This window comes from Nymphaea colorata, chromosome 1, assembly GCF_008831285.2.
Source record: "Nymphaea colorata isolate Beijing-Zhang1983 chromosome 1, ASM883128v2, whole genome shotgun sequence".
Classification (NCBI taxonomy): Eukaryota; Viridiplantae; Streptophyta; class Magnoliopsida; order Nymphaeales; family Nymphaeaceae; genus Nymphaea; species Nymphaea colorata.
In genome coordinates, this window is record NC_045138.2 from 11,540,253 (window position 1) to 11,560,165 (window position 19,913).

General features: G+C 37.9%; 1 protein-coding gene across 2 annotated transcripts; it reads right to left on the reverse strand.

Moving 5' to 3' along the window:
• Positions 1-10,952: 10,952 nt before the first annotated feature.
• Positions 10,953-18,849, reverse strand: LOC116249233 (uncharacterized). 2 transcript variants are annotated; one of them, XM_031622449.2, is made up of 5 exons: positions 18,576-18,716; positions 17,373-18,007; positions 13,431-13,714; positions 12,126-12,353; positions 10,953-11,900 (listed from the first exon to the last, which is right to left on the reverse strand). In XM_031622449.2, exons 2-5 carry the CDS (start codon positions 17,767-17,769, stop codon positions 11,421-11,423), a joined length of 1,389 nt encoding a protein of 462 aa, XP_031478309.1. In that variant the 5' UTR covers positions 17,770-18,007; positions 18,576-18,716; the 3' UTR covers positions 10,953-11,420. The 2 variants fall into 2 exon arrangements, with proteins under 2 accessions (XP_031478309.1, XP_031478317.1); XM_031622457.2 differs by lacking the exon at positions 17,373-18,007 and having other exon boundaries at positions 18,576-18,849.
• Positions 18,850-19,913: the final 1,064 nt, after the last annotated feature.

Here is a 19,913-nt window from a genome sequence, read left to right on the forward strand (position 1 = left end):
AAACAAACTTCAAATCAATTTTGAAAGTAGATTTTACAAATCATGATGCCATTTGAAAGTGTACCTTAGGACATGCCAAGTACTTTGACCTTCTCCTTGCATGAATATCTAGATAACTACAAGGATGGTGTTGAACCTACTTGATTTCTTAAAGGGAACTGCATGTGTATAAGAATGCTTGTGTTAATCTAAAACTTGAAAAATTAAAATAACATGTATGTTGATGGCTAATAAACCATTCCACACATGCAAATGTGAAAAAAAAATGACATGCCATGCAAGTGCTAACCTAAAACCTAAAATTTAAATGTTTCATTGTAACACATCATTGATTACATCCTTATATTACTTGGAAGATGATGAATACATGAAAAATAAAGTAGAATGGCCCTGAAAACATAAAAGCAAGCAAAGGATGTTGATGTACACAACTTAAGGTGGATCTGCAAACAATGAATTGCCAAGTGGTGACCTCACCCATGACACAATTTTTTCCTACTACCATATGCACTCCATGAAAAAATACAGGGCATACAAACATAGAATACCAACCTAATTGCTATATACAATGTTGTTAAACGTAATAAGGCAAAGCAAAGTGCCAAGCTTGTGAAGTGATCTAAGCCTCGAGAGGCAAAGCAAAGCATAAGCTTCAGGGTAAAAATATAAATTAGACAAAAAAGTGAAAAACATGCCATAAATGAACACAAAAATTAAATTCTTAAGCTGATTAAAACCCAACTAATGGCATGAAAGGCGTTGTATCACCAACCTAAATAGCGCCATAAGGAAACCTCTGGCGAGCTATCTCTTAGTGCCAGAAACACCTCTTTCGAACCATTCCCTATTTATTTTTGTGTCACCTCTCTTCCCATTTGTGCAACCTCAATCAGCAGTTTGATCGAGCGACCTCCCTCTACTGCCCGATGAATAAAAGATCTTTTTAAAGTAAATCATGACTTAACTTGCCAGTGATGGTGTTTGTCACAACTGATCATCAAACATCAGTGAGTGTCCCTCTCTCTTTCCTCCCTTCTTCTTCTTCCTCCTTTGTTTTGACCATGAAAAATGTTTTCAGTTTGATTTGGTAATGATATTTGTATGACTTTTAGGGCATTTTCTTTTCAGTTTGGTTGAGAAATTGGATATGCAATTTTTAGGGCATTCTGATTTACTGGTTTAGTCAATGAACATTTTAAGCAAAAGAAGAAAGATGACGTATTCACTGGGCAATAGAAACATAATGACTTTCAAAAGAAGCTATGACTAGGTTAGAAGGCATGGAATTACAATGTGTATGTAATACCTAAATGATAGAGAACTTTTACTTGTTGTTTTTCCTGGTTCTTGTTTTATAAGTTTCTCTTGTCCTTTTCTTCCTATAATTATGTGGTTGTGGGAGTAGAAATTGGTTCATCCTATTTTGTAGCTTGTGAATGTGAAACCACACATTCATCAGTGGGTGTATTATCAACGGGTATACCAACAAACCTCAAGGGCAGGTAGGCTTGCATATATGGGTGGCAACTGCACATCTTAACTTTTGTCTAAGATATGAGATTTATAGTTTGATGAATCTTGAAGCAACACAATTGAAGCCATGTTTTCCAACTATTTTCCAAAGTAACCCATTGTTTTCAGTTGTTATCTTTAACATGGTTTCCAAGGGACTTACTTTTTCCTCTTTAATTTTATTTTTTCTTTTTGGTTCTTCACTTTTTATTTTGTACTACCTCCCCCATTTCATTGTCTATGATACTAATGTAAAATTTTTCATATATTTTTCTTCCTTGAGTTAGCTTCATGTATTCAGATTCCATTTTGTCATTTACTTGTTAGGTACAATTTAATCCATAATAAAAAGTCCCATGACTCCTTGCCAAAAGTTGCCAAGAACACATGCATGTAACTGCAATTTTCTAGTAAGTTGACTCTTGTTTTGACAATGACTATAAAAACTATTCTTTTGATCATAAAAAAACTAATACATGACTCTCACAAATGAATAACGGTAGGTTAGGGATTTATAGGTCAATTAATGTGCTAGCAATCTAGTGTATTACATAAGTTAAATTTATACATGGCTACCTTGATTAAAAAGAAAACAAAAATATTTCTTTTTTGCTTTTTTGTGAAATTGCTTGTGTTTTTTTGTTGTAGGTTGATAGAAATCTAGCACCAATATCTATAACCAGAAAACAGTACTCACACAAGAAGATATATATATATATATATATATATAGAGAGAGAGAGAGAATGAAAACAAGAAGAAGCTGAGGGAAGAAGCCGTAGCCAAAATGGTTTGCACGACCTCTATTTATAATCTCATTTCCAGAATTCTAAAAGTCTCCAATCGTAGAATCCTATGAGATTTCACAAGCTCTAAGGACATTAATTACATCATAGAAACCTAAGAGACTTCATACATTACAAGGATATTAACTACAACATAGAATCATAGGAGACTTCACATATTACAAGGATATTAAATATCTTAACACATTCTACAAGGAGGTGGAATCCTAAGAGACTCATCTTCAACGTGCTGGTGAAAGATTTATATTTTAACACTCTCCCTCAAGTTGTGCATGGTTTTGCACCATGTACAACTTGCCTTTTAGAAACTAGAATCGTTCTTTTGTTAATCCTTTTGTAAATAAGTCTGCAACTTGTTCATTTGTATGAACATAAATAGGCTGAATCTCCTTGTCTTCCACCTTTTGTCTAACAAAGTGTTGATCAATCTCAATGGGCTTTGTTCGACCATGTTGTATGAGATTAAAGGCAATGTTAATAGCTGCTTTGATTATCGCACATTAACATTGACGTTTTAATCTTTTCTCCAATGTCTTCTAGTAAGTGTCTAACCCATGTAACTTCAGCAGTACCTGCTGCATCTGTATTCAGCTTCAGTGCTAGATCTTGCTACTGCCTTTTGCTTTCGACAACTCCAAGACACAAGATTATGTGCAATGAAAATACAAAAACCAGAAATGGACTTTCTTTGATCAGGATCTCCAGCCCAATCTGCATCTATGAATGACATAAGTTGATGTCCAGTAGTTATATTTTCACTCTTACCATAAACTAAGCCATCTCCTGTTGTCCCTTTAAGATATCTTAATATTCTTTTGACAGCATCCATGTGAGTATCTCTAGGTGCATGCATAAATTGAGATACTTGATTCACAACATATGTAATATCTGGTCTAGTAAATGTAAAATATTGAAGTGCCCCAACAATACTTCGATATTGCATAAGATCTTCATATAACTCCCCATCCCGAGCACTTAGTCTTTGATTTAGAACACTAGGAGTTTCAACAGGCTTACAATCAGACATACCTAACTTTTCCAGCAGATCCAACGTGTATTTCTGTTGTGTCAATGTGAGGCGATTATTGTGTCTATCAATCTCCACTCCAAGAAAGAATCGTAAATCACCAAGCTCTTTCATTTTGAAGTTTTGCATCATCAAAACTTTAGCTTCTTCTATGTGTTTTTCTGAATTGCCTGTGATAACAATATCATCAACATATATAAGAAGTAAAGTAAATATGTTTTCCTTTCGATAAATGAAAAGAGAGTGATCTAGAGGACATCTCCGAAAACCACATTCTTAAATCTTGCAAGAGAAACTGTCAAACCACGAACGTGAGGCCTATTTAAGTCCATAAATAGATTTTCTTAGTTTGCAAACTCATGCATGAGAGTCTCCTTTCGTGTATCCTGGAGGTTGTTCCATATATACTTCCTCCCTTAAATCACCATAAAGAAAAGCATTCTTCACGTCTATTTGATGTAGTCTCTATTCATATTTAACTGCCAATGATATAATCACGCGAATTGTTCTCATTTTGATCACAGAGCTGAATGTCTCATCATAATCTTCTCCATATTGTTGTGTAAACCCTTGTACTACTAACCTTGCTTTGTGTCTTTCTATGTTGCCGTCAGGTTTGTATTTAATTTTGTATACCCATTTGGAGCCCACTACGTTCTTTTCGTGTGGCCTCGGAACGATCTCTCATGTTCCACATTCATGCAAGGCATCCATTTCTTCTTTCATAGCCTTTCTCCAATGATGTGATTTTGATGCTTGATCAAATGAAGTAGGTTTTTCTCCTTGCCAACTTTTTCCATGAATAACTGAAAATCAAGTGATAAAGAATCACAGCTAACCCATCTGTGAATGGGATGACGAATGCGTTGGGATCTTCTAAGGTGGGGCATGTTGTCTTCTTCATTGTGAGCATCTCTGTCCCTTAGTCGTCGACTGTAGATAAGACCCGAATACCGATGTGCATTGTTGCTCTGTTCTTCATTATTGCTTTCGTGATGACTTGATGACTGTGTTAGATCTTCTTGATTTTCACTTTGAGCCATATCTGACGGTTGTATTGCTCTCTTTGGATCTTCATTTTGAGGCACATCATTTTCTATAAGAGGATCTACATTGAATAACTATGTACTAGTCCAGGGATCATAAGATTCAATGGTCATAGACATTTCATTTGTATCATCAAAACTATGTTCATCAAAAATAACATTTCTTGAAGTTTTGATACGTTTAGTTGTTGGATCATAGCATTGAAAACCTTTATATTCATCAGCATATCCAACGAATCTACATTGAATAGCTTTGTCTTGAAACTTGTTCTTCAAGGCAGCATCAACGTGAACATAGCATACACAACCAAAAACCTTCAAGTTCTTGTAATCAGGTTGTTTGCCTAAGAGTGTAAAATATGGCAATTTAGATATCAAGAGTGTCATAGGCAAACAATTTATTATGTATACAGCAGTATGGAATGCTTCAGTCCACAAGGAAATGGGCACATTAGTATCATGCATCATGCTCATGGCGCTTTCAACTATATGTCAATGTTTCCGCTCAACTACACCGTTTTGTTGTGGTGTGTAAGGGCATGAGATTTGTCTAGTTATCCCTTTTTCACGTAGAAATTCAATAAAATCAAGCGAGGAATATTCTCCCCCTCCATCACATTGAAAATGCACCACATTGGATGGAAATTTGGTTTGAATCATGGCATAGAAGTTTCGAAATATGTGGAGTACTTCTGATTTGTGTTTCATGAAGTAAATCTAGGTGAAACGTGAGTAAGAGTCAATGAATAAGACATAATATCTTGACCCAGACTTGGAATCAATAGGGGTTGGCCCCCATACATCAGAAAAAATAGTTTCAAAAGGTTTAGAAGTCCTTTGATTTATATTATGGAAAGGTAAAACATGACTCTTACAAAGTCCACAACTTGAACATTTTTTGACACTTGAAGTAAGAGGTAAGCTTGAACTTGGAATAAGACTATCTGTGACAAGTTTTTCAATGAAATGTCGACCAGTGTCCTAGCCGACTATGCCACAGATCAGACTCCAAAAATTGGTTAGGGCCCCTTACTTTTGATTGAAAATGGCAAGAACTTTGGCACTGATGACGCATTATGAGAAAGAGAAAATGTCTTCAATCCTATATCAAAAGTAGATGAATCCTTGGGTAGACATTCCTTAAGGACGTACATATTCCCTTGACGCTCCCCTCTAGCGAACATTTTCTTCGTTTGGAGGTCCTTGACATTGACAGAAGAATGTGTAAATTCAACAGAAGAGCTTGTATCATCAATGAGTTTAGAAATGGATATGATGTTCTTTTTTATATTGAGAGCAAGAACAACATTAGACAGTGATAGAGACGAGGATGACAATAGAATATGTGCATTTTCAATATAATAGGATGAGATTTTCCATCACCTATTATAATGCAACTTCTACCGTAATGAGGGGATAAGTTAGTCAATTTACCTGCATTTCCTGTCACATGGGTAGCTGCACTTGAATCCAAGAACCATTCTCCCTGCTCATTTTGTTTTATAGTCATCTTTGAGAATGCGGTCATCAATAGCTGTTGCATATCTTTAGCGGTGGATTTAGAACTTTGTCCTCCTTGTTTATAATCATGTCTTACCCCTTTGTTTTTATTTTGAGGATTAAACCAGCACTGTGCCTTTATGTGCCCTTTCTTGTTGCACTGAAAACAAATTGGTATTTTTCTTGAAGTATCCAAAAGAGACATACCTTGGTTATGTGGTGTTGGTAGAATGCCACGACCACCATGGTTGGAGTTCTGGCTCTTACCAAACTTTACATTTATAGCCAACACATTTTGGGAGTTCCCTTGATCAGTCCTTTCAATGACTCTTTTCATATTCATTTCATGTTGGAGAAGTTTACCTTGTAGTTCGTTGAAGGAAGGCAGAACAGGAAGGACCTCAAGAGCTGTAATAAAAGCATGATAATCATGCCCAAGTCCATTCAAGGTTTGCTGCAGCTTTTCCTTATCAGAATTGTTATTCCATGAGGCAGCAAGTTGGTCTGCGACGGCCTTAATATGCCCCAAATAATCCATGATAGACATTGAACCTTTGCTCAAATTTTGAAATTCTTTCTTTAAGTACATAATTCGAGCTTCTGATATTTGGGAAAATGTATCAGCAAGGGTTTCCCATAATTCTTCTGCAGTACAATCATCAGAAACTGAAAGTAACACTTGTTGAGATAAAGTGGACAAAATATACGCAACCAGACTTTGGTCATGTCTCATCCACGCAGCATGTTCAGGGTTGCTGTCTTCACGAACAACAATAACTTCTCCTGCCTCATTTTTTATTTCCTGCAAAACGGATATTGATGGAGCCTTTGTTGAACCATCGAGATGTCCAAAGAGGCCTTGACTTCTTATGAAAGACATGATTTGCCTTTTCCAGATTAGATAATTCTCATGGTTGAGTTTTTCGGTAATAATGTGAGGAAGAAAACTTGAGGACATGCCAGAATGCGAAAGGTTTTCCATGACAGCAGAAAGGAAGCGTATATAGGTAGAAGATGAGAGGGAAAGAAGACACGATATAACAAGATATGTCCTTAGGTAAGCAGGAAGAAAAAGGAACAAGAATTACGCAAGAGAAAAGTAAATTCAGGATAGAAACAAGATGAGAAAAGAGTTCTAACCAGATCAGACCTGTTTGGGCATTTCGTTTGGTAGAGATAACGTAACCTGGCGCTCTGATACCATGATAGAAATCTAGCACCAATATCTGTAACCAGAAAACAGTACTCATGCAGGAAGATAGACAGAGAGAGAGAGAGAGAGAGAGAGAGAGAGAATGAAAACAAGAAGAAGCTGAGGGAAGAAGCCGTAACCAAAATGGTTTGCACGGCCTCTATTTATAATCTCATTTCCAGAATTATCAAAGTCTCCAATCGTAGAATCCTAGGAGATTTCACAAGCTCCAAGGACATTAATTGCATCATAGAAACCTAAGAGACTTCACATATTACAAGGATATTAACTACAACATAGAATCCTAAGAGACTTCATATATTACAAGGATATTAAATATCTTAACACATTCTATAAGGAGGTGGAATCCTAAGAGACTCCTCTTCAACGTGCTAGTGAAAGATTTATATTTTAACATAGGTTTCATCGCAACCTTAGCCTATCTTTTTCCCCTTCCATTAGATCAGTTCATCCGTCATATATAGCTTTCTATTAATAGTCAATATTTTGGGGCTTCATCACAATTTAAGTCATTCTTCACTTAAAAAAAAGGAACAAATCAATCCTTCATCTTCATCCCATGAAGTAGACTCATCTTCTTCATCTGCTCTACAGTGCCAACATTTTTCATAAATTTTTTCTTTTAAATCTGAAGATAACTCATGCTTTATGTTTTCTTCTTCTGAATGGATTCATATGGTCAACAAGATTGAATTTGCATTTATGTTGTTTATTTCTACAATCGTGCTTTGCATATGCTTATCCATTCTAAGGAATACCAAATCAGTTAATAGGGATAGTAAAAGATTGTTTCTCTTCTTAGTAGCTGAAGCAGTGCATCGCTATTTTAAAATTTTGATTGATACATTTTGAAGCATAAGAACATCATATTCAAATATCTCCTACCAAATAATTAATATAAATTAATGAAACAATCAAACAAAATTGGCAATTATATAGTTGTAACTGTGTAATTAAAATATTTAACCAATCGTCAAAATTTAACGAAAGTGAAACACTTTAGTGGATAAGAAGTGTCAATAACGCTCATAGCTAACCCATCATGAAATAAAGTAGGATCTTTGTTATGATATTTGATCAATTCAAGATCCATTGTTGTGTAATACGCATAAGCAAACACTTGTTTTGTTATTAAGTCCAAACCTTCTTAAACTTCTTCATGCATCTTTACCATATTATTCCAAAACCAATGAGGATTAAGATAAGCTACTGTAGCATATATGGGACTATGCAAATTACACTTCTATTTCTTATCAATTATATTCTAATATGGCATATATTATTATTTCATATCGTTACTTGCATTCTTGATAGCTTTTTTAACTTTACTAAGTGCTTCATGTAAATAACATGTAGTGGCCTCTTCCCCATATACCATCTTCAGCGCTCTCGCTAATGGTTCAACAAACCTCATTATTCCCTTTTGACAAAAATCTTCATTTTGAATGAGACTTGTAAGTTTCACAAAATTTTTTCAATTTTTTATACATGTCTCTATTTATTGGAGGTACCCATAAGCTTTAGACCCTCTTCTTTGTTTAATATAGAACCCAAACAAATAAATCGAGAGGCAAATCAAGTCACACCAGGCCTCCTCAACTTCTTTCCCTTTGTATAAGTTTTCATTATGTCTAAAGTTTGTTAAGTATTATATATAAACTTTACAATTTGTGCTGTTTTTCTAATGATATTCCTTTTTTTTTAAAAAATGTTGTGTTCTTTTGGGCATTCAATTTCTTGCATTTTTTCGTACTTTTGTTGAAAATAATGTGTTTTTTGTGACTATGGTCCAGAGGCCGATTGAGATCAAGATCTAATTACTTTCATACCAAAATCAGCTTTTGAAGCAACACTATAGGGCCATCTCCACTTTGATATATGTGTACATATGGATATTCAACCTTTGGTGTTAGCGTTTAATGAAGAAAGGGATAGAAAAAATAGTAAAAGTGTTTCCTTTTCTGCAGAACGAAGGGTTTGGTTACTCAACAAGTTGGTGTTTGGTTTTCTTGATTGTGTTATCCTAATAAAGTTACGTTTTTTCTAAAATTAGTTTTATTGCATATGGAACATCTGAATTTGCATAATTATTGATTAGACAAGCATGGAACTTGTTGTTTTACTTGTTTAATAAACACATTTCTTTAGTCATTACCGCATTAATTATATTGGAACTTGTTGGTGTTTTTAATGCTCCTTGAAGAGTTCATCTAATGGGCCTCAGATTGGTGGTTTCTTGATGTTTAGGATTCTTACCATCCATGCTGCATATGTTTAGGATTCATGATGTTTAGCAGTTGACTGCCAAAAGAAATAAAACATCTTCACTTCTTGTAGAGTTCCAATTATTATGTTTTAATGTAAAGGAGCATTCCTTTGTCTTTTGCTATAGCTAGTTAACAAATTTCTTGATATTTAACAATGTATGTCATACCTCACTGGAAAAAAGTCTGCTTTGTTCTGAAATAGAAACGTATTTTTCACTTGACTAGAAAATTTTGATGATTTGTGCTTCACTTTATGGTAGTTAAAACCTATCTCTCAGTTTGCTTGAGATCCATTACTGAAAGTAACAACACAAGTGAAAATCAACACAAGGGATCCTAAAAACCTGTGAAAGTCTTGCAGCGTGATCTTTGTTTTTTGGTATTTATCCACTTGTCATAAACCAACTGGTCTTTTTATTGTTTTTCACGAGTGCATGCTAGCTTATCAGAAAAATCCTTCAAGATATGATGGTCGGTAGTCATGATGTGATCTTACTGTTTCGTTTTACTTTGGTGCTACTTTGGTGTGCATATGAATTGTGTCAATTCGAATGATTGCCAATATTCAACTAGGCATTGCCAATTTAAATTATTCTAAAAGTTGTGTCATTTGTTTTCTGTTTTCAATTCAAGCTGATGGATGTAAGAGGGCTCACCATTTTCCATGTTAAGAGCCATTTGCAGGTCTTGCTTCTATCTTCTATCCCACGTTTGTGACTAGCTAATTATCTTTTATGATGGTACTGTTGTGTTAAGATATTTAATTTTAATAATTGCTTGACATCAAAACAGAAGCATGAAGACTGACTTCAATAGACAAGGTATTCATGGAGTTATTAACAATTGAAAAGAGTTCCTGAACAGTCTTTTCTGCTATCGAAATCTACCCCACAGATGCCAGGACAGCACATCACAATGTTGGAGATGATCGGGGCGCTAGTGGCCGTTGTGTTGTTAATGAGTATCACATCATCTCTCGTCTTGTGTTGTCTTGCTAATGATGATTTTTGTGTAACTTTTTAAAATTTTCTGTAATTACAAGTTTTTTCGTAATTTTTCACATTTAGAATATAATTAGAAGATTATTGGGTCAAGTGCAAAGCTATTGCAGGGACGACAGTTGTATGAAATTAGACTGTATATGTAAAAAGTAAGTTGGCGAAGAAATTGAAAAGCACATTACTGGCACTAAGGAAGCCAGTGAGAGAATTTGATCCAAAAAGGGTTGACCAACGCCACATTTGCGCTATTGATGCATGAAGTGTGGTCCTCAGCAGCCACATTGATTAACGCTGAAAAAGCACTAGTGCTGTTATCCATTAGCGTAAGCAAATCTAGCGCTACTAATAACTTTAGTTAGTAGCGGTGTGTACAAACCCCAGCACTGACGCGTCTTGTAGCGCTAAGATAACGCCAATGAAGTTGCTCAGCAGCACCACCGCACCAGAGATGCATCCAAACAAGTGTATCATTCTTTTAGGTTCTAGGATGGAGAAGAAGACTCAATTCTTCCCAGACCTCAACCCCCTGAAGAAGATCAGTAAGGGACATTGATGCTTGGCCTGTGAAACTGAAGAGATACAGAAACCTACAATTATACCCGAGAAATTTCATTGCAGTGCAAATAAGGAGGGAAAAGGCAAGGATTAAAATCCAAATTTTGAGCACAGTGTTTGCTTTTCCTATAGAAGAAAAAACATAAATTGAAGAAAGCAACATATTTCGCAAGTCTATTGTCGAGATATAACAGTCTTATGCACACAGAGCACCAAAACCGCCAAAGCGGTAGCGAGTACATTCTTCGTCAAGGATGGGAATGACCTCCACTGGTAAAAGAGGAAAAAAAAAAAAAAAGGACCTACTGTGTTCCCTTGGCTTTATTCGGTGACAAGAACGTCATTGAGAAGGAAATATCGATGCACAACCCCGCACACTCTATGAAAGCTCTTTCATGTCACCAATTGATTGAGAGCTCGGGCAGACTTCGGCAGCATCCCCCAACAGAGAAACAAAGCAGAGAGAGAGAGAGGAATGATGCTTGTGAAACCCAGCTACTGCCGAACAGAGGGTGGATCTTCCATTCTGAATGAGAACTCACCAGCAGCGTCTTTACTTAGTCTCGTGCCACCCTGTTCGCTACTTGCTACCTGAGCAACATCAGAGCGTCCAGGCAACGCTGGCGACTTGGTGGGAGCCTTTGCTGCTGCTGTTGGTGGAATTGATGGTTGTTTTGCATTGGGGCCTGGTCGGCCGACGCTCACTCGATCCCAGAGGAACACATGCATAAGGATTGGTTTCAGTGCATGGCGGTGCAGCGACAGTTTGTGGCTGAGAGAGACTGTGTCGAAACACCTAAGAGCTCCATCCGAGGAAACCATCCATGGTAGAACCTTCTCGTTGGAGACCCTTGATACTATAAGCAGCTTTGATGCTTCTGTTGCCGATTTGTACAAAGCGTTCAGTCCCGACCTTTGCGACGCTGACTCATGGTCTCCATCGCCATCCGTTACTGAAGATATGTAGATGAAACCCTGATGCACAACACTGCTATCGTCAGTCTTGTGAGACCACGAATGCAGACTGCAGAGATCTGTTTACGCTAAAAGTCTAGTCTCACATTATAATCTATCTTCCCTCACGCACGAGAACACATAATAATTTACATGATTCAATTTGTTCCTATGTTTGACAAAATTGGAACCAATTCTCTCTCGATTCTCGAAGATGCATGTAATCAAAAATAGACATGGACTTACCTCTTCTGTTCGACTGATGGAAAAACCCAGTCTTGAATCTTCATCTTTCAGCTCAACCTCTACGGGGAACTCACCGGCGATGGGCGCGTACCACAGTCGGACGGATCTAACGACACCAATGTCCACGCCGTGGTAGTCTTCGAAACCATAAACCCCTGCAGTCGTTACGTTTGAGAGCTCAGACAGGGAACCGGCATTCACGGACGAAGAAGCACAGTCGCCTGAAATCTGCCAACACACATTGAGGCAACCCACATTTAGTTTTAAAAGACAAATCACTAAGAGAACATTTGGGAATAGGAATACTGTGCTAAAGTTCCATGAATTTCTCTAGCTAAGTTTATGATTCTGCCTAATCCTGGAGTCATATTGATAAAATACTGATTGAATCTATCTAGTTAAATATTTCATGAATCTGCCTAAATCCTCCAAACATATCCGTGAAATACCGATGCAGTGTTTCCTAACAAATTCCACCCTGGCAATGCTCGACTGCTTAGGTCAAGCAACCTATGGAATTCTCCAGGTATGGTTATATAACAAAGTTGGTTGTGTACGTTGTGTTGGGCAAGAAATTTTCTAGACTCACAAAAGCATTTTTTTCCATAATTTCAAAAATATCCTATTCTTTCATTTGGCTTGTGTTTGTGTATGTTGAGTGCACTGAGCAGTGCAGCAACTCTGTCTAGTTATGCGCATACCTCAATGCACAAAAAGAAATGTTGTACATGAGTATGTAATGAAACACCTTAATTGAATAAAAGGAAGCTCTTTTACAAAACAAAAAAATATATGAAAATTTAAAAGTTTAAAAAATATAATTTTTCTAAGAATTCCTAAAATACTCCAACCACCTTCTTTTTTTCCTTCCGTGACCATCTGACGCGCACAACTCGACGTGGTATGTGTGTTGATGAGCATGTGTAAGTGTAGCTGGCTGTATGTTTGCGCCCATATATTAGAGTGCTAAAAGTGTATAACAAAGCCCTCAACGAAATAAAGAGCATAACCCAACCCCCTCCAACCGCACCCCCCTCCCCAAAAAAAAAAAAGAAAAACACATTAATCCATATGTTCGGGTGCTAGAAAATTATAACCAAGTCCTCGACAAAATAAAGAGCAGAAACGAATTAGTGGTGTTGGGACTCGACAAACACATCGCATTTAAGTTGTGTTTTAGGCTTTTAGCTGAAGTGGATATGTAGCGCGTGATGAAGGCACCCAGAAGAAACAAAATTCGTCACCATCAAGAAGAAGACGTCTCGGATGAACAAAAGCTGAAGCTGTAGGGGAAGGACACCACACCTTGGTTAGGATGGGCTCGGTTTGCACATTCATGAAGGCGATGGGTACACCGGAGGCCTGGGCGGCGACGAGCCAGGCGTTGGCCCTGGCGAGGGTGTCGTTGAGATCGTTGTATTGGGAGGAGGTGTTGTCGGGGGCACAGGGGAGAACGAGCATGGAGAGGAAGCAGCTGGAGTTGGGGATGGGCAGGAACTCCCTCATCATCTTCTCCCATGGGTAGGACACGTACCCGTCCTTCAGTTGAGCGCTGTAGAGTGCGCTCACCACTCTTGAGCTTTTCGTGCCTGCGTATGCATATGTAGGTCAGTTTACAACCAGAAACACAATATGCTACAAGAGAGCAGATGCACTGAATGGTAAGCATCAGAACGCCGGTCGAGCACATAAAAGTTCCAAAGTTCCCTCTTAATTGCTCCTAATTTCTACCCTCGCTTAAACCAGCAGCAGGTCTCCACATATTTCTTCTATATCGATCCATACCTTTTTACGGGACCAAGTGGCTTCCAGAGGTCGTTTTGATGGTCACGAACAGAACAAGCAGAACAGGTAAAACAAACAATGTTGAACAGAACAAACAGAATGGATAGAATAGAAATCAAACGTCAGACAATATAGACAGAACAGATAACAAAGAAAACCAACATAAGATAGGATGACATGGTGTTATGTTCTTTAAACCATTAAATAGTGGACATAGAATGCCATTGAGAGGATGGACCGGACTGGACATTCTGTTTCTTCTTTTAGGAAGAATAATTGTTAAACGACCACTGGCTCTCCAATAAATAACAGCAAAAATCTGGTCCCCACCAAGTGTTTTGGGACCCAACAAATACGCTGGTGCACTATGGAAAACGAAAGCCACTCGAACACTCTTTCAAGCACGGATAGCATCCTCGTTTGACATTTTAAGCTCCATACGAGAGTTGCTGAAACACATTGCCACGGCCATATATATAAGATGAGAGCAGAATGACTGGGGATATTTGGTGGCTGTTCATGTGAAGATGCTTGGCGCATACTGGCTCCGGCGGCAGCCTACCAATAGTTAACTATTTACGGGGGAAAATTTTCCAAGGTGGCTACAGGTTGGCGCCTTCAACAGTCCGGCACAGATGCACGAAGATTCATCTGTCATCCTCTTGTCCAATAAAAACGGAAATTATTTTATTAATGATGATGTTTAATTAGTTCACGTTTTATATTTGTGACTTTGGTATTTGTTGATGTGGCAAAAAAATCATATCGAATCTATAATTTATCAAATGAAGAATTTTATTCAAACCTAAGATTTACCTTGAAACCCATTTTACTTTTTACATTGGCAAAAAAATCTAATCTAAAATCAAAGACAGAGGGTCTGGTCTCAAATCCTATGGGTGGTTTGATGATGGGAACAGTAACAAACTGTTCCAGGAATCAGCCCCAAAGGTTAGGGCAAATTTTAAGGACACCATGTGACGTGAATCTATCCCCATATCTGGGAGACTGATGCAAGTATTGAAGCAAATTCATGAAACAGCTTGCTATTGTTCTTATTACCAAACAACCCTTGGGGGTTTTAAACCTAAGGTAATTAAACACCATTAATCGATTACATATATTCATTTTTCCCAAAACTAGCAAATACTTTATGAACTTGTTCTAATTATGTATTCCAGATTAGTCTCTCAAGTCAAAAATTAAACAAGAAACTGTTGTCTTTTTATGATAAAATGTAACAAGGTACTGTTGAGAAAATAGAAAGATTTGACGTATTAAACAGAGTGACGCACAAGCACTTTTTCTAAACGAAGTAAAGTTGCCTAGCTGATGTTAACTTGCCATAAGTCGTCAACTACTGCAATTAAACTAATTGCGCTGGCTAGAGGACCAGGTGCCATCGTGGGGAAAGTGATTTTGTCAACCACAATGTAGGACTAAATTTACCAACTATCTGTGGATCAGGATGAATTTGAAAAAGCCAAAATAAAAGAAAATCTTAAATAAAAACCCTTGGACAGCACATAATTGGACCAATGTAACACGTTACGCAAGATCTCATGATAAACTAATTTTTCAGTTTCCCTTGAAAAATCGCTGATAAAACAAGGGGCCTATAAATGATTTGGAACACATAAAATATGATGGAAAATATGGATATTATCAGATGAAATACAAGTCACAGTCAGCATTACGGAAGGTTAATTCGTATTATCATAAGAAACTACTTTTAGTAATCCTTTTTCCCAAAAAATGACTTCATGAATAGGTTTGGGGTTCATGTTTAGTCCAATCTTACCTTCTAAATAAGCATTTATGTTTTTTCTCATTCCAGTATAAACACTGCAACTACCGGTTAAAATTTTATCATGCATTTTCAGGAGAACCCTTGAGGTCTTCTTCTCTTACCAGCTAACTTACTTGAACCTGATGTCACTAGTTAGAACCTGTTGGTGTTTGTTACTATTGCACTTGCATGAGACAAAAAGTACTAGACTCAGTTTTATGCTGTTGGGTGAGTGAAAAAGTCTTGCAAAATGCAAGTGTGGTTTTTCTGAGAGAAAAACTAATATACATAATCCAAACCCTTTACATCTGAATTTTAGAACTTAGACCAATCATATCTATTTAAATTTTTTAAAAAATTAGATCCATCACTGAACCAGAATCCTAATTCAGTTAGGTCTTATTTGGTTAGTTCAGAGTCGGCAAAGCTTGGCTAGCCCCGACTATAGCCCTTCCTTCCCCAGCTAACTGACAACTTCAACCGTAAGATGATTTTCGCAACCTTGACATGGAAGTAAACACAACTTTCATGAGAACGGAAAATGACCAGCATGATTTGACTTGCTCAAGGAGTTGCAGTCAAGCCTAACAACCCCAAGCAGATTTGCCTAAAAATTTCTTATTTTTAGATTCTGGATACATACATACACACACACATCGGTTTTATTTTTCATGTAATCGGCCTACCACAACTGACTCCAGTGCTGGTTCATATCGTTAATATATATATATAAATAAATATATATATATATATAAATAAATATATATTATATATTTATTTATATATATATATAAATAAATATATAATATATATATATATATATATTATATATTTATTTATATATATATATATATTAACGATATGAACCAGCACTGGAGTCAGTTGTGGTAGGCCGATTACATGAAAAATAAAACCGATATTGGGAACTAAAGATTACTGATTAGTTGAAGATAATATCTTCAATGGAGTCATAAATTGAATTATCAAGCAGAAAGAAAGAAGAAAGCCAAAAGCAAACGGTGGGGAGCGGCAAGGACGTGAACGGCACGAAGCATCTCACTGGGCAGAACCTAATGCTGAAAAGGATGCTCCCGCGAAGTAAACGAAATTTAATCCGAGGTAAGTTTTGGATTTATCTCTAAGGATTAATTCCATCGACCATATAGGTCACATGGCATATGTGTAGGGCTGTATGCGAGATGAGTTGAGCTTGACTTCGAGCGTGAGTGGAGCTGTACAAATTTCGTTGAGCTTAACTCGATAAATCGAGTTTTGGCTAGAGCTAAACTTGTTTAAGTTTGTTTATCAACTCCTTGTTTGACTTGATCGCTTTTTTTGTTTTTAAACTTAAAAATTACAAAAAAAAAAAACTATATTAGATGGACATACACGAGTTTAATCGATTCAAGTTCATGTGATTCGAATTCAACTGATTTTTAAGCTGAGCTTTCGGTTAAGCTCAAGCCCGACTCGCTTACAAATAGGTTGAGCTTAACCGAACGGGTTTAAGTCGAGCTTGAGTTTGCTCGAGTCATTAAGTCTAAATCATCTTCGTATCGCCAAAAATTGTAGGCATTCAAGGAGCCACATGGTATACCATACGGTAATGAAAAAGGAAGGGAAAGCAGGAAGGGGAGGGAAGAAAGAGAAATTAAGGGAAAGGGCTTGCTTGCCTTGGATCTCGAAGCACTCGCTTTCGGTGCGGTCGACAAAGGCCACGGCGTAGTTTGGGTCATCGACGGACCGGATGATGTACTGCTTCCGTCCGGCGGCTTCGTTGGGAACGATGCACCCCTGCATCTCCACGAACTCGTTCCGGCCCCTCCGTGCCCGGACCGAGATCGACGTCTCGTTCCGCTTGTAGGACGCACGCAGAAGCTTCTGTACCCCGCCCCTCCCTCCCTTGAAAGGCGCACACCCCACCATCGACCCTGCAACGTGCACCTCCTCCACGATGTCCCCCGTCTGCAACAATGCCCCATTCCATTCCTCCCCCTTCGTGCTCCCCTTCACACACTCGATTGCCAGGACCTGCGGGCTCTCGGCCCCCGCCCTCTCCGACGACCGCATCGATCTTCCTCGCCGTCCGCCTACCGCGCTCGGCGCCTCCGCATCGAAGACTTTGCCACTCCGCTCCGTCGTCCAAATCGCCCTCGCCGTGATCTCAACGATTTAGCCCTCTGATTCTCTATCTTTCAGAGCCGATCGCTGATTTCCCTCGATTGACGATGGCGCGACTGGTGATTTCGTTCCGCTGCCATACGAATTTGCTTCATGAACGATCGATTTTGTATGCACTATAGCTCGCCTGCGTCGTGTACAGTATTCGATTAGCGGACCAGCCATGACCCTCGGATCACTGAATCATGTCGTTCATGAGAAATTTGTCGTAGCTTGACCATTTTTTTAAGGCAGAAACAGTTAAAATGTTAAATAACGGAAAATGCTTTAGCATTTTGAATGAGTTTAGAGCGAAAGAGTCCCTCTGCAACAAAATTGGAGACGGAGATCACTTAAAATAAGCAACATCCTTTGTCTTAATTCAGCAGTATCCATTGTTAGCGCGCAGAGTCTAATTTATGAGAATTTCTTCTCCGAAACAGCTGATATTTCTCGGGAAGACGACGACAGCCGGAGAGAGTCGAATTCTGCGGACTTTTATTTTGCTTGAAGAACTATCGAGAAATATCGACGTTAGAACAGGGAACTTCTGAGTCTTGCGGAATCTTAACGGAAACCAATCGGAACTTCTTCTCTATGCTAACTCCCATTGGTATCTTCCGATTTTTTTTTTTTTTTTTTTTTTGATTTGGGAACGTAGTGACGAACTTTGATCAAGAAATGAAACAATTTGAGTCTAAAAGAAAGAAGGTTACCTGTCTGAAACCGGGAAGTAAGATCGCTCGAGCGGCCGGCAGAAAGGCGCTCCCCATGGAGAGAGAGAGAGAGAGAGAGCACGGAAGATATTGGCGTTGGTCGTTGGATGGGTTGACTTGGAAGAAGGAAGGGGCGCCGGCGATGTTGGATATTTATAGAACAGTGCATGCCCCCGATGATCGTTTTCTCGGGTTCCAAAGTCCACTCTTTGCTTCGTGCACACACACACCCACCCACCCAATCTCATGGGGGGCAGGCTGCCCCCCTTGCTTTCAACGCCCTCAATCTATGGCCCGGTGGATTCAAGTGAAACTACAGGCGCTGACGCCAGTAAATAAGAAGACGCCATTCCATAAATGCCCTTGAATTGAGGTGCTAACGTGGCAGATGAAAAATGGGGCATCCCATCAATACCATTGATTTACTTTTGTCATAAAAGGCAACTTTCCATTATCCATATTTGCAGGTTCAAATGAAACTTAGAGCATGGGGTGCTTTTGGTCTTTTTTTTCAGGCCCTATATACGTTAACTTTTTGTTCATCTGAAAATGCTGTTGTTTCTTCCACTTTCTTACATATGTCCATATTAAAGTCATTCCTATAGTGTATGTTTGGCGAATGAAACATCATTATCTGAACATCTTAAAAAGTGTTTTATAAATCTACCATAACTTCCATTTGCCAAAAGCATCTGCAAATGCTTATAAGATTTTGGGTGTGATTTCCTTAGGCAAAGAAAATAAATGTTCCAAAGTTATGGTACTTTGATTATAAATGATAGTGGACTTCTTTAGTACACTCTTCAGAAATTTTCACATGAAGAACACACTATCAGTAGCTTTATAACAAAGAGAACTTTATAACAAACCTTTGACTGGCTAGAGCTCTATCTTCATCATGGGCTGAACCACAGCCTTATTTTGAACGCCATAAAAAAAAAAGGATAAAAAAATTAATGATTATCTACATGCTGTTTAGCTAGTTCTCACTCTTTCTCTCCCCTTCCATATGCCCCCCTTTGGCTCTTTTCTTAGTTCAAGAGTGCTCTTAGATAAGATAGATTAATTAAATATAAATAAAAAATAAAAGCCATCGAGTCAGCAATATTTCAGCTTATACTAAAATTTTGAAACTATAATTCGACCTTCCTTATAAAAATTCATATCTCCACCCCTGACAAGAGTGCTAAAAAAGGTTAAGAGTACTAAAAAAGGTGAATTCGGTCCATGTAAAAGATACAAGGCTAAAGGTTAATATTTCGGAACTATGGAGCTTGAATCCATGAGCCAAGGGGTAATAGCAGTTCATGTCATAAATTGTTGCCATAAAACTGTGTT

Excerpts from the sequence above, each read along its gene's own strand:
- LOC116249233 (XM_031622449.2), bottom strand. The coding sequence starts at position 17,769 with ATGCGGTCGTCGGAGAGGGCGGGGGCCGAGAGCCCGCAGGTCCTGGCA. Across the intron at positions 13,715-17,372 it reads CGAGTGCTTCGAGATCCAAG|GCACGAAAAGCTCAAGAGTG; the intron begins GCAAGCAAGCCC and ends ATGCATACGCAG. Across the intron at positions 12,354-13,430 it reads CCGAGCCCATCCTAACCAAG|ATTTCAGGCGACTGTGCTTC; the intron begins GTGTGGTGTCCT and ends GTGTGTTGGCAG.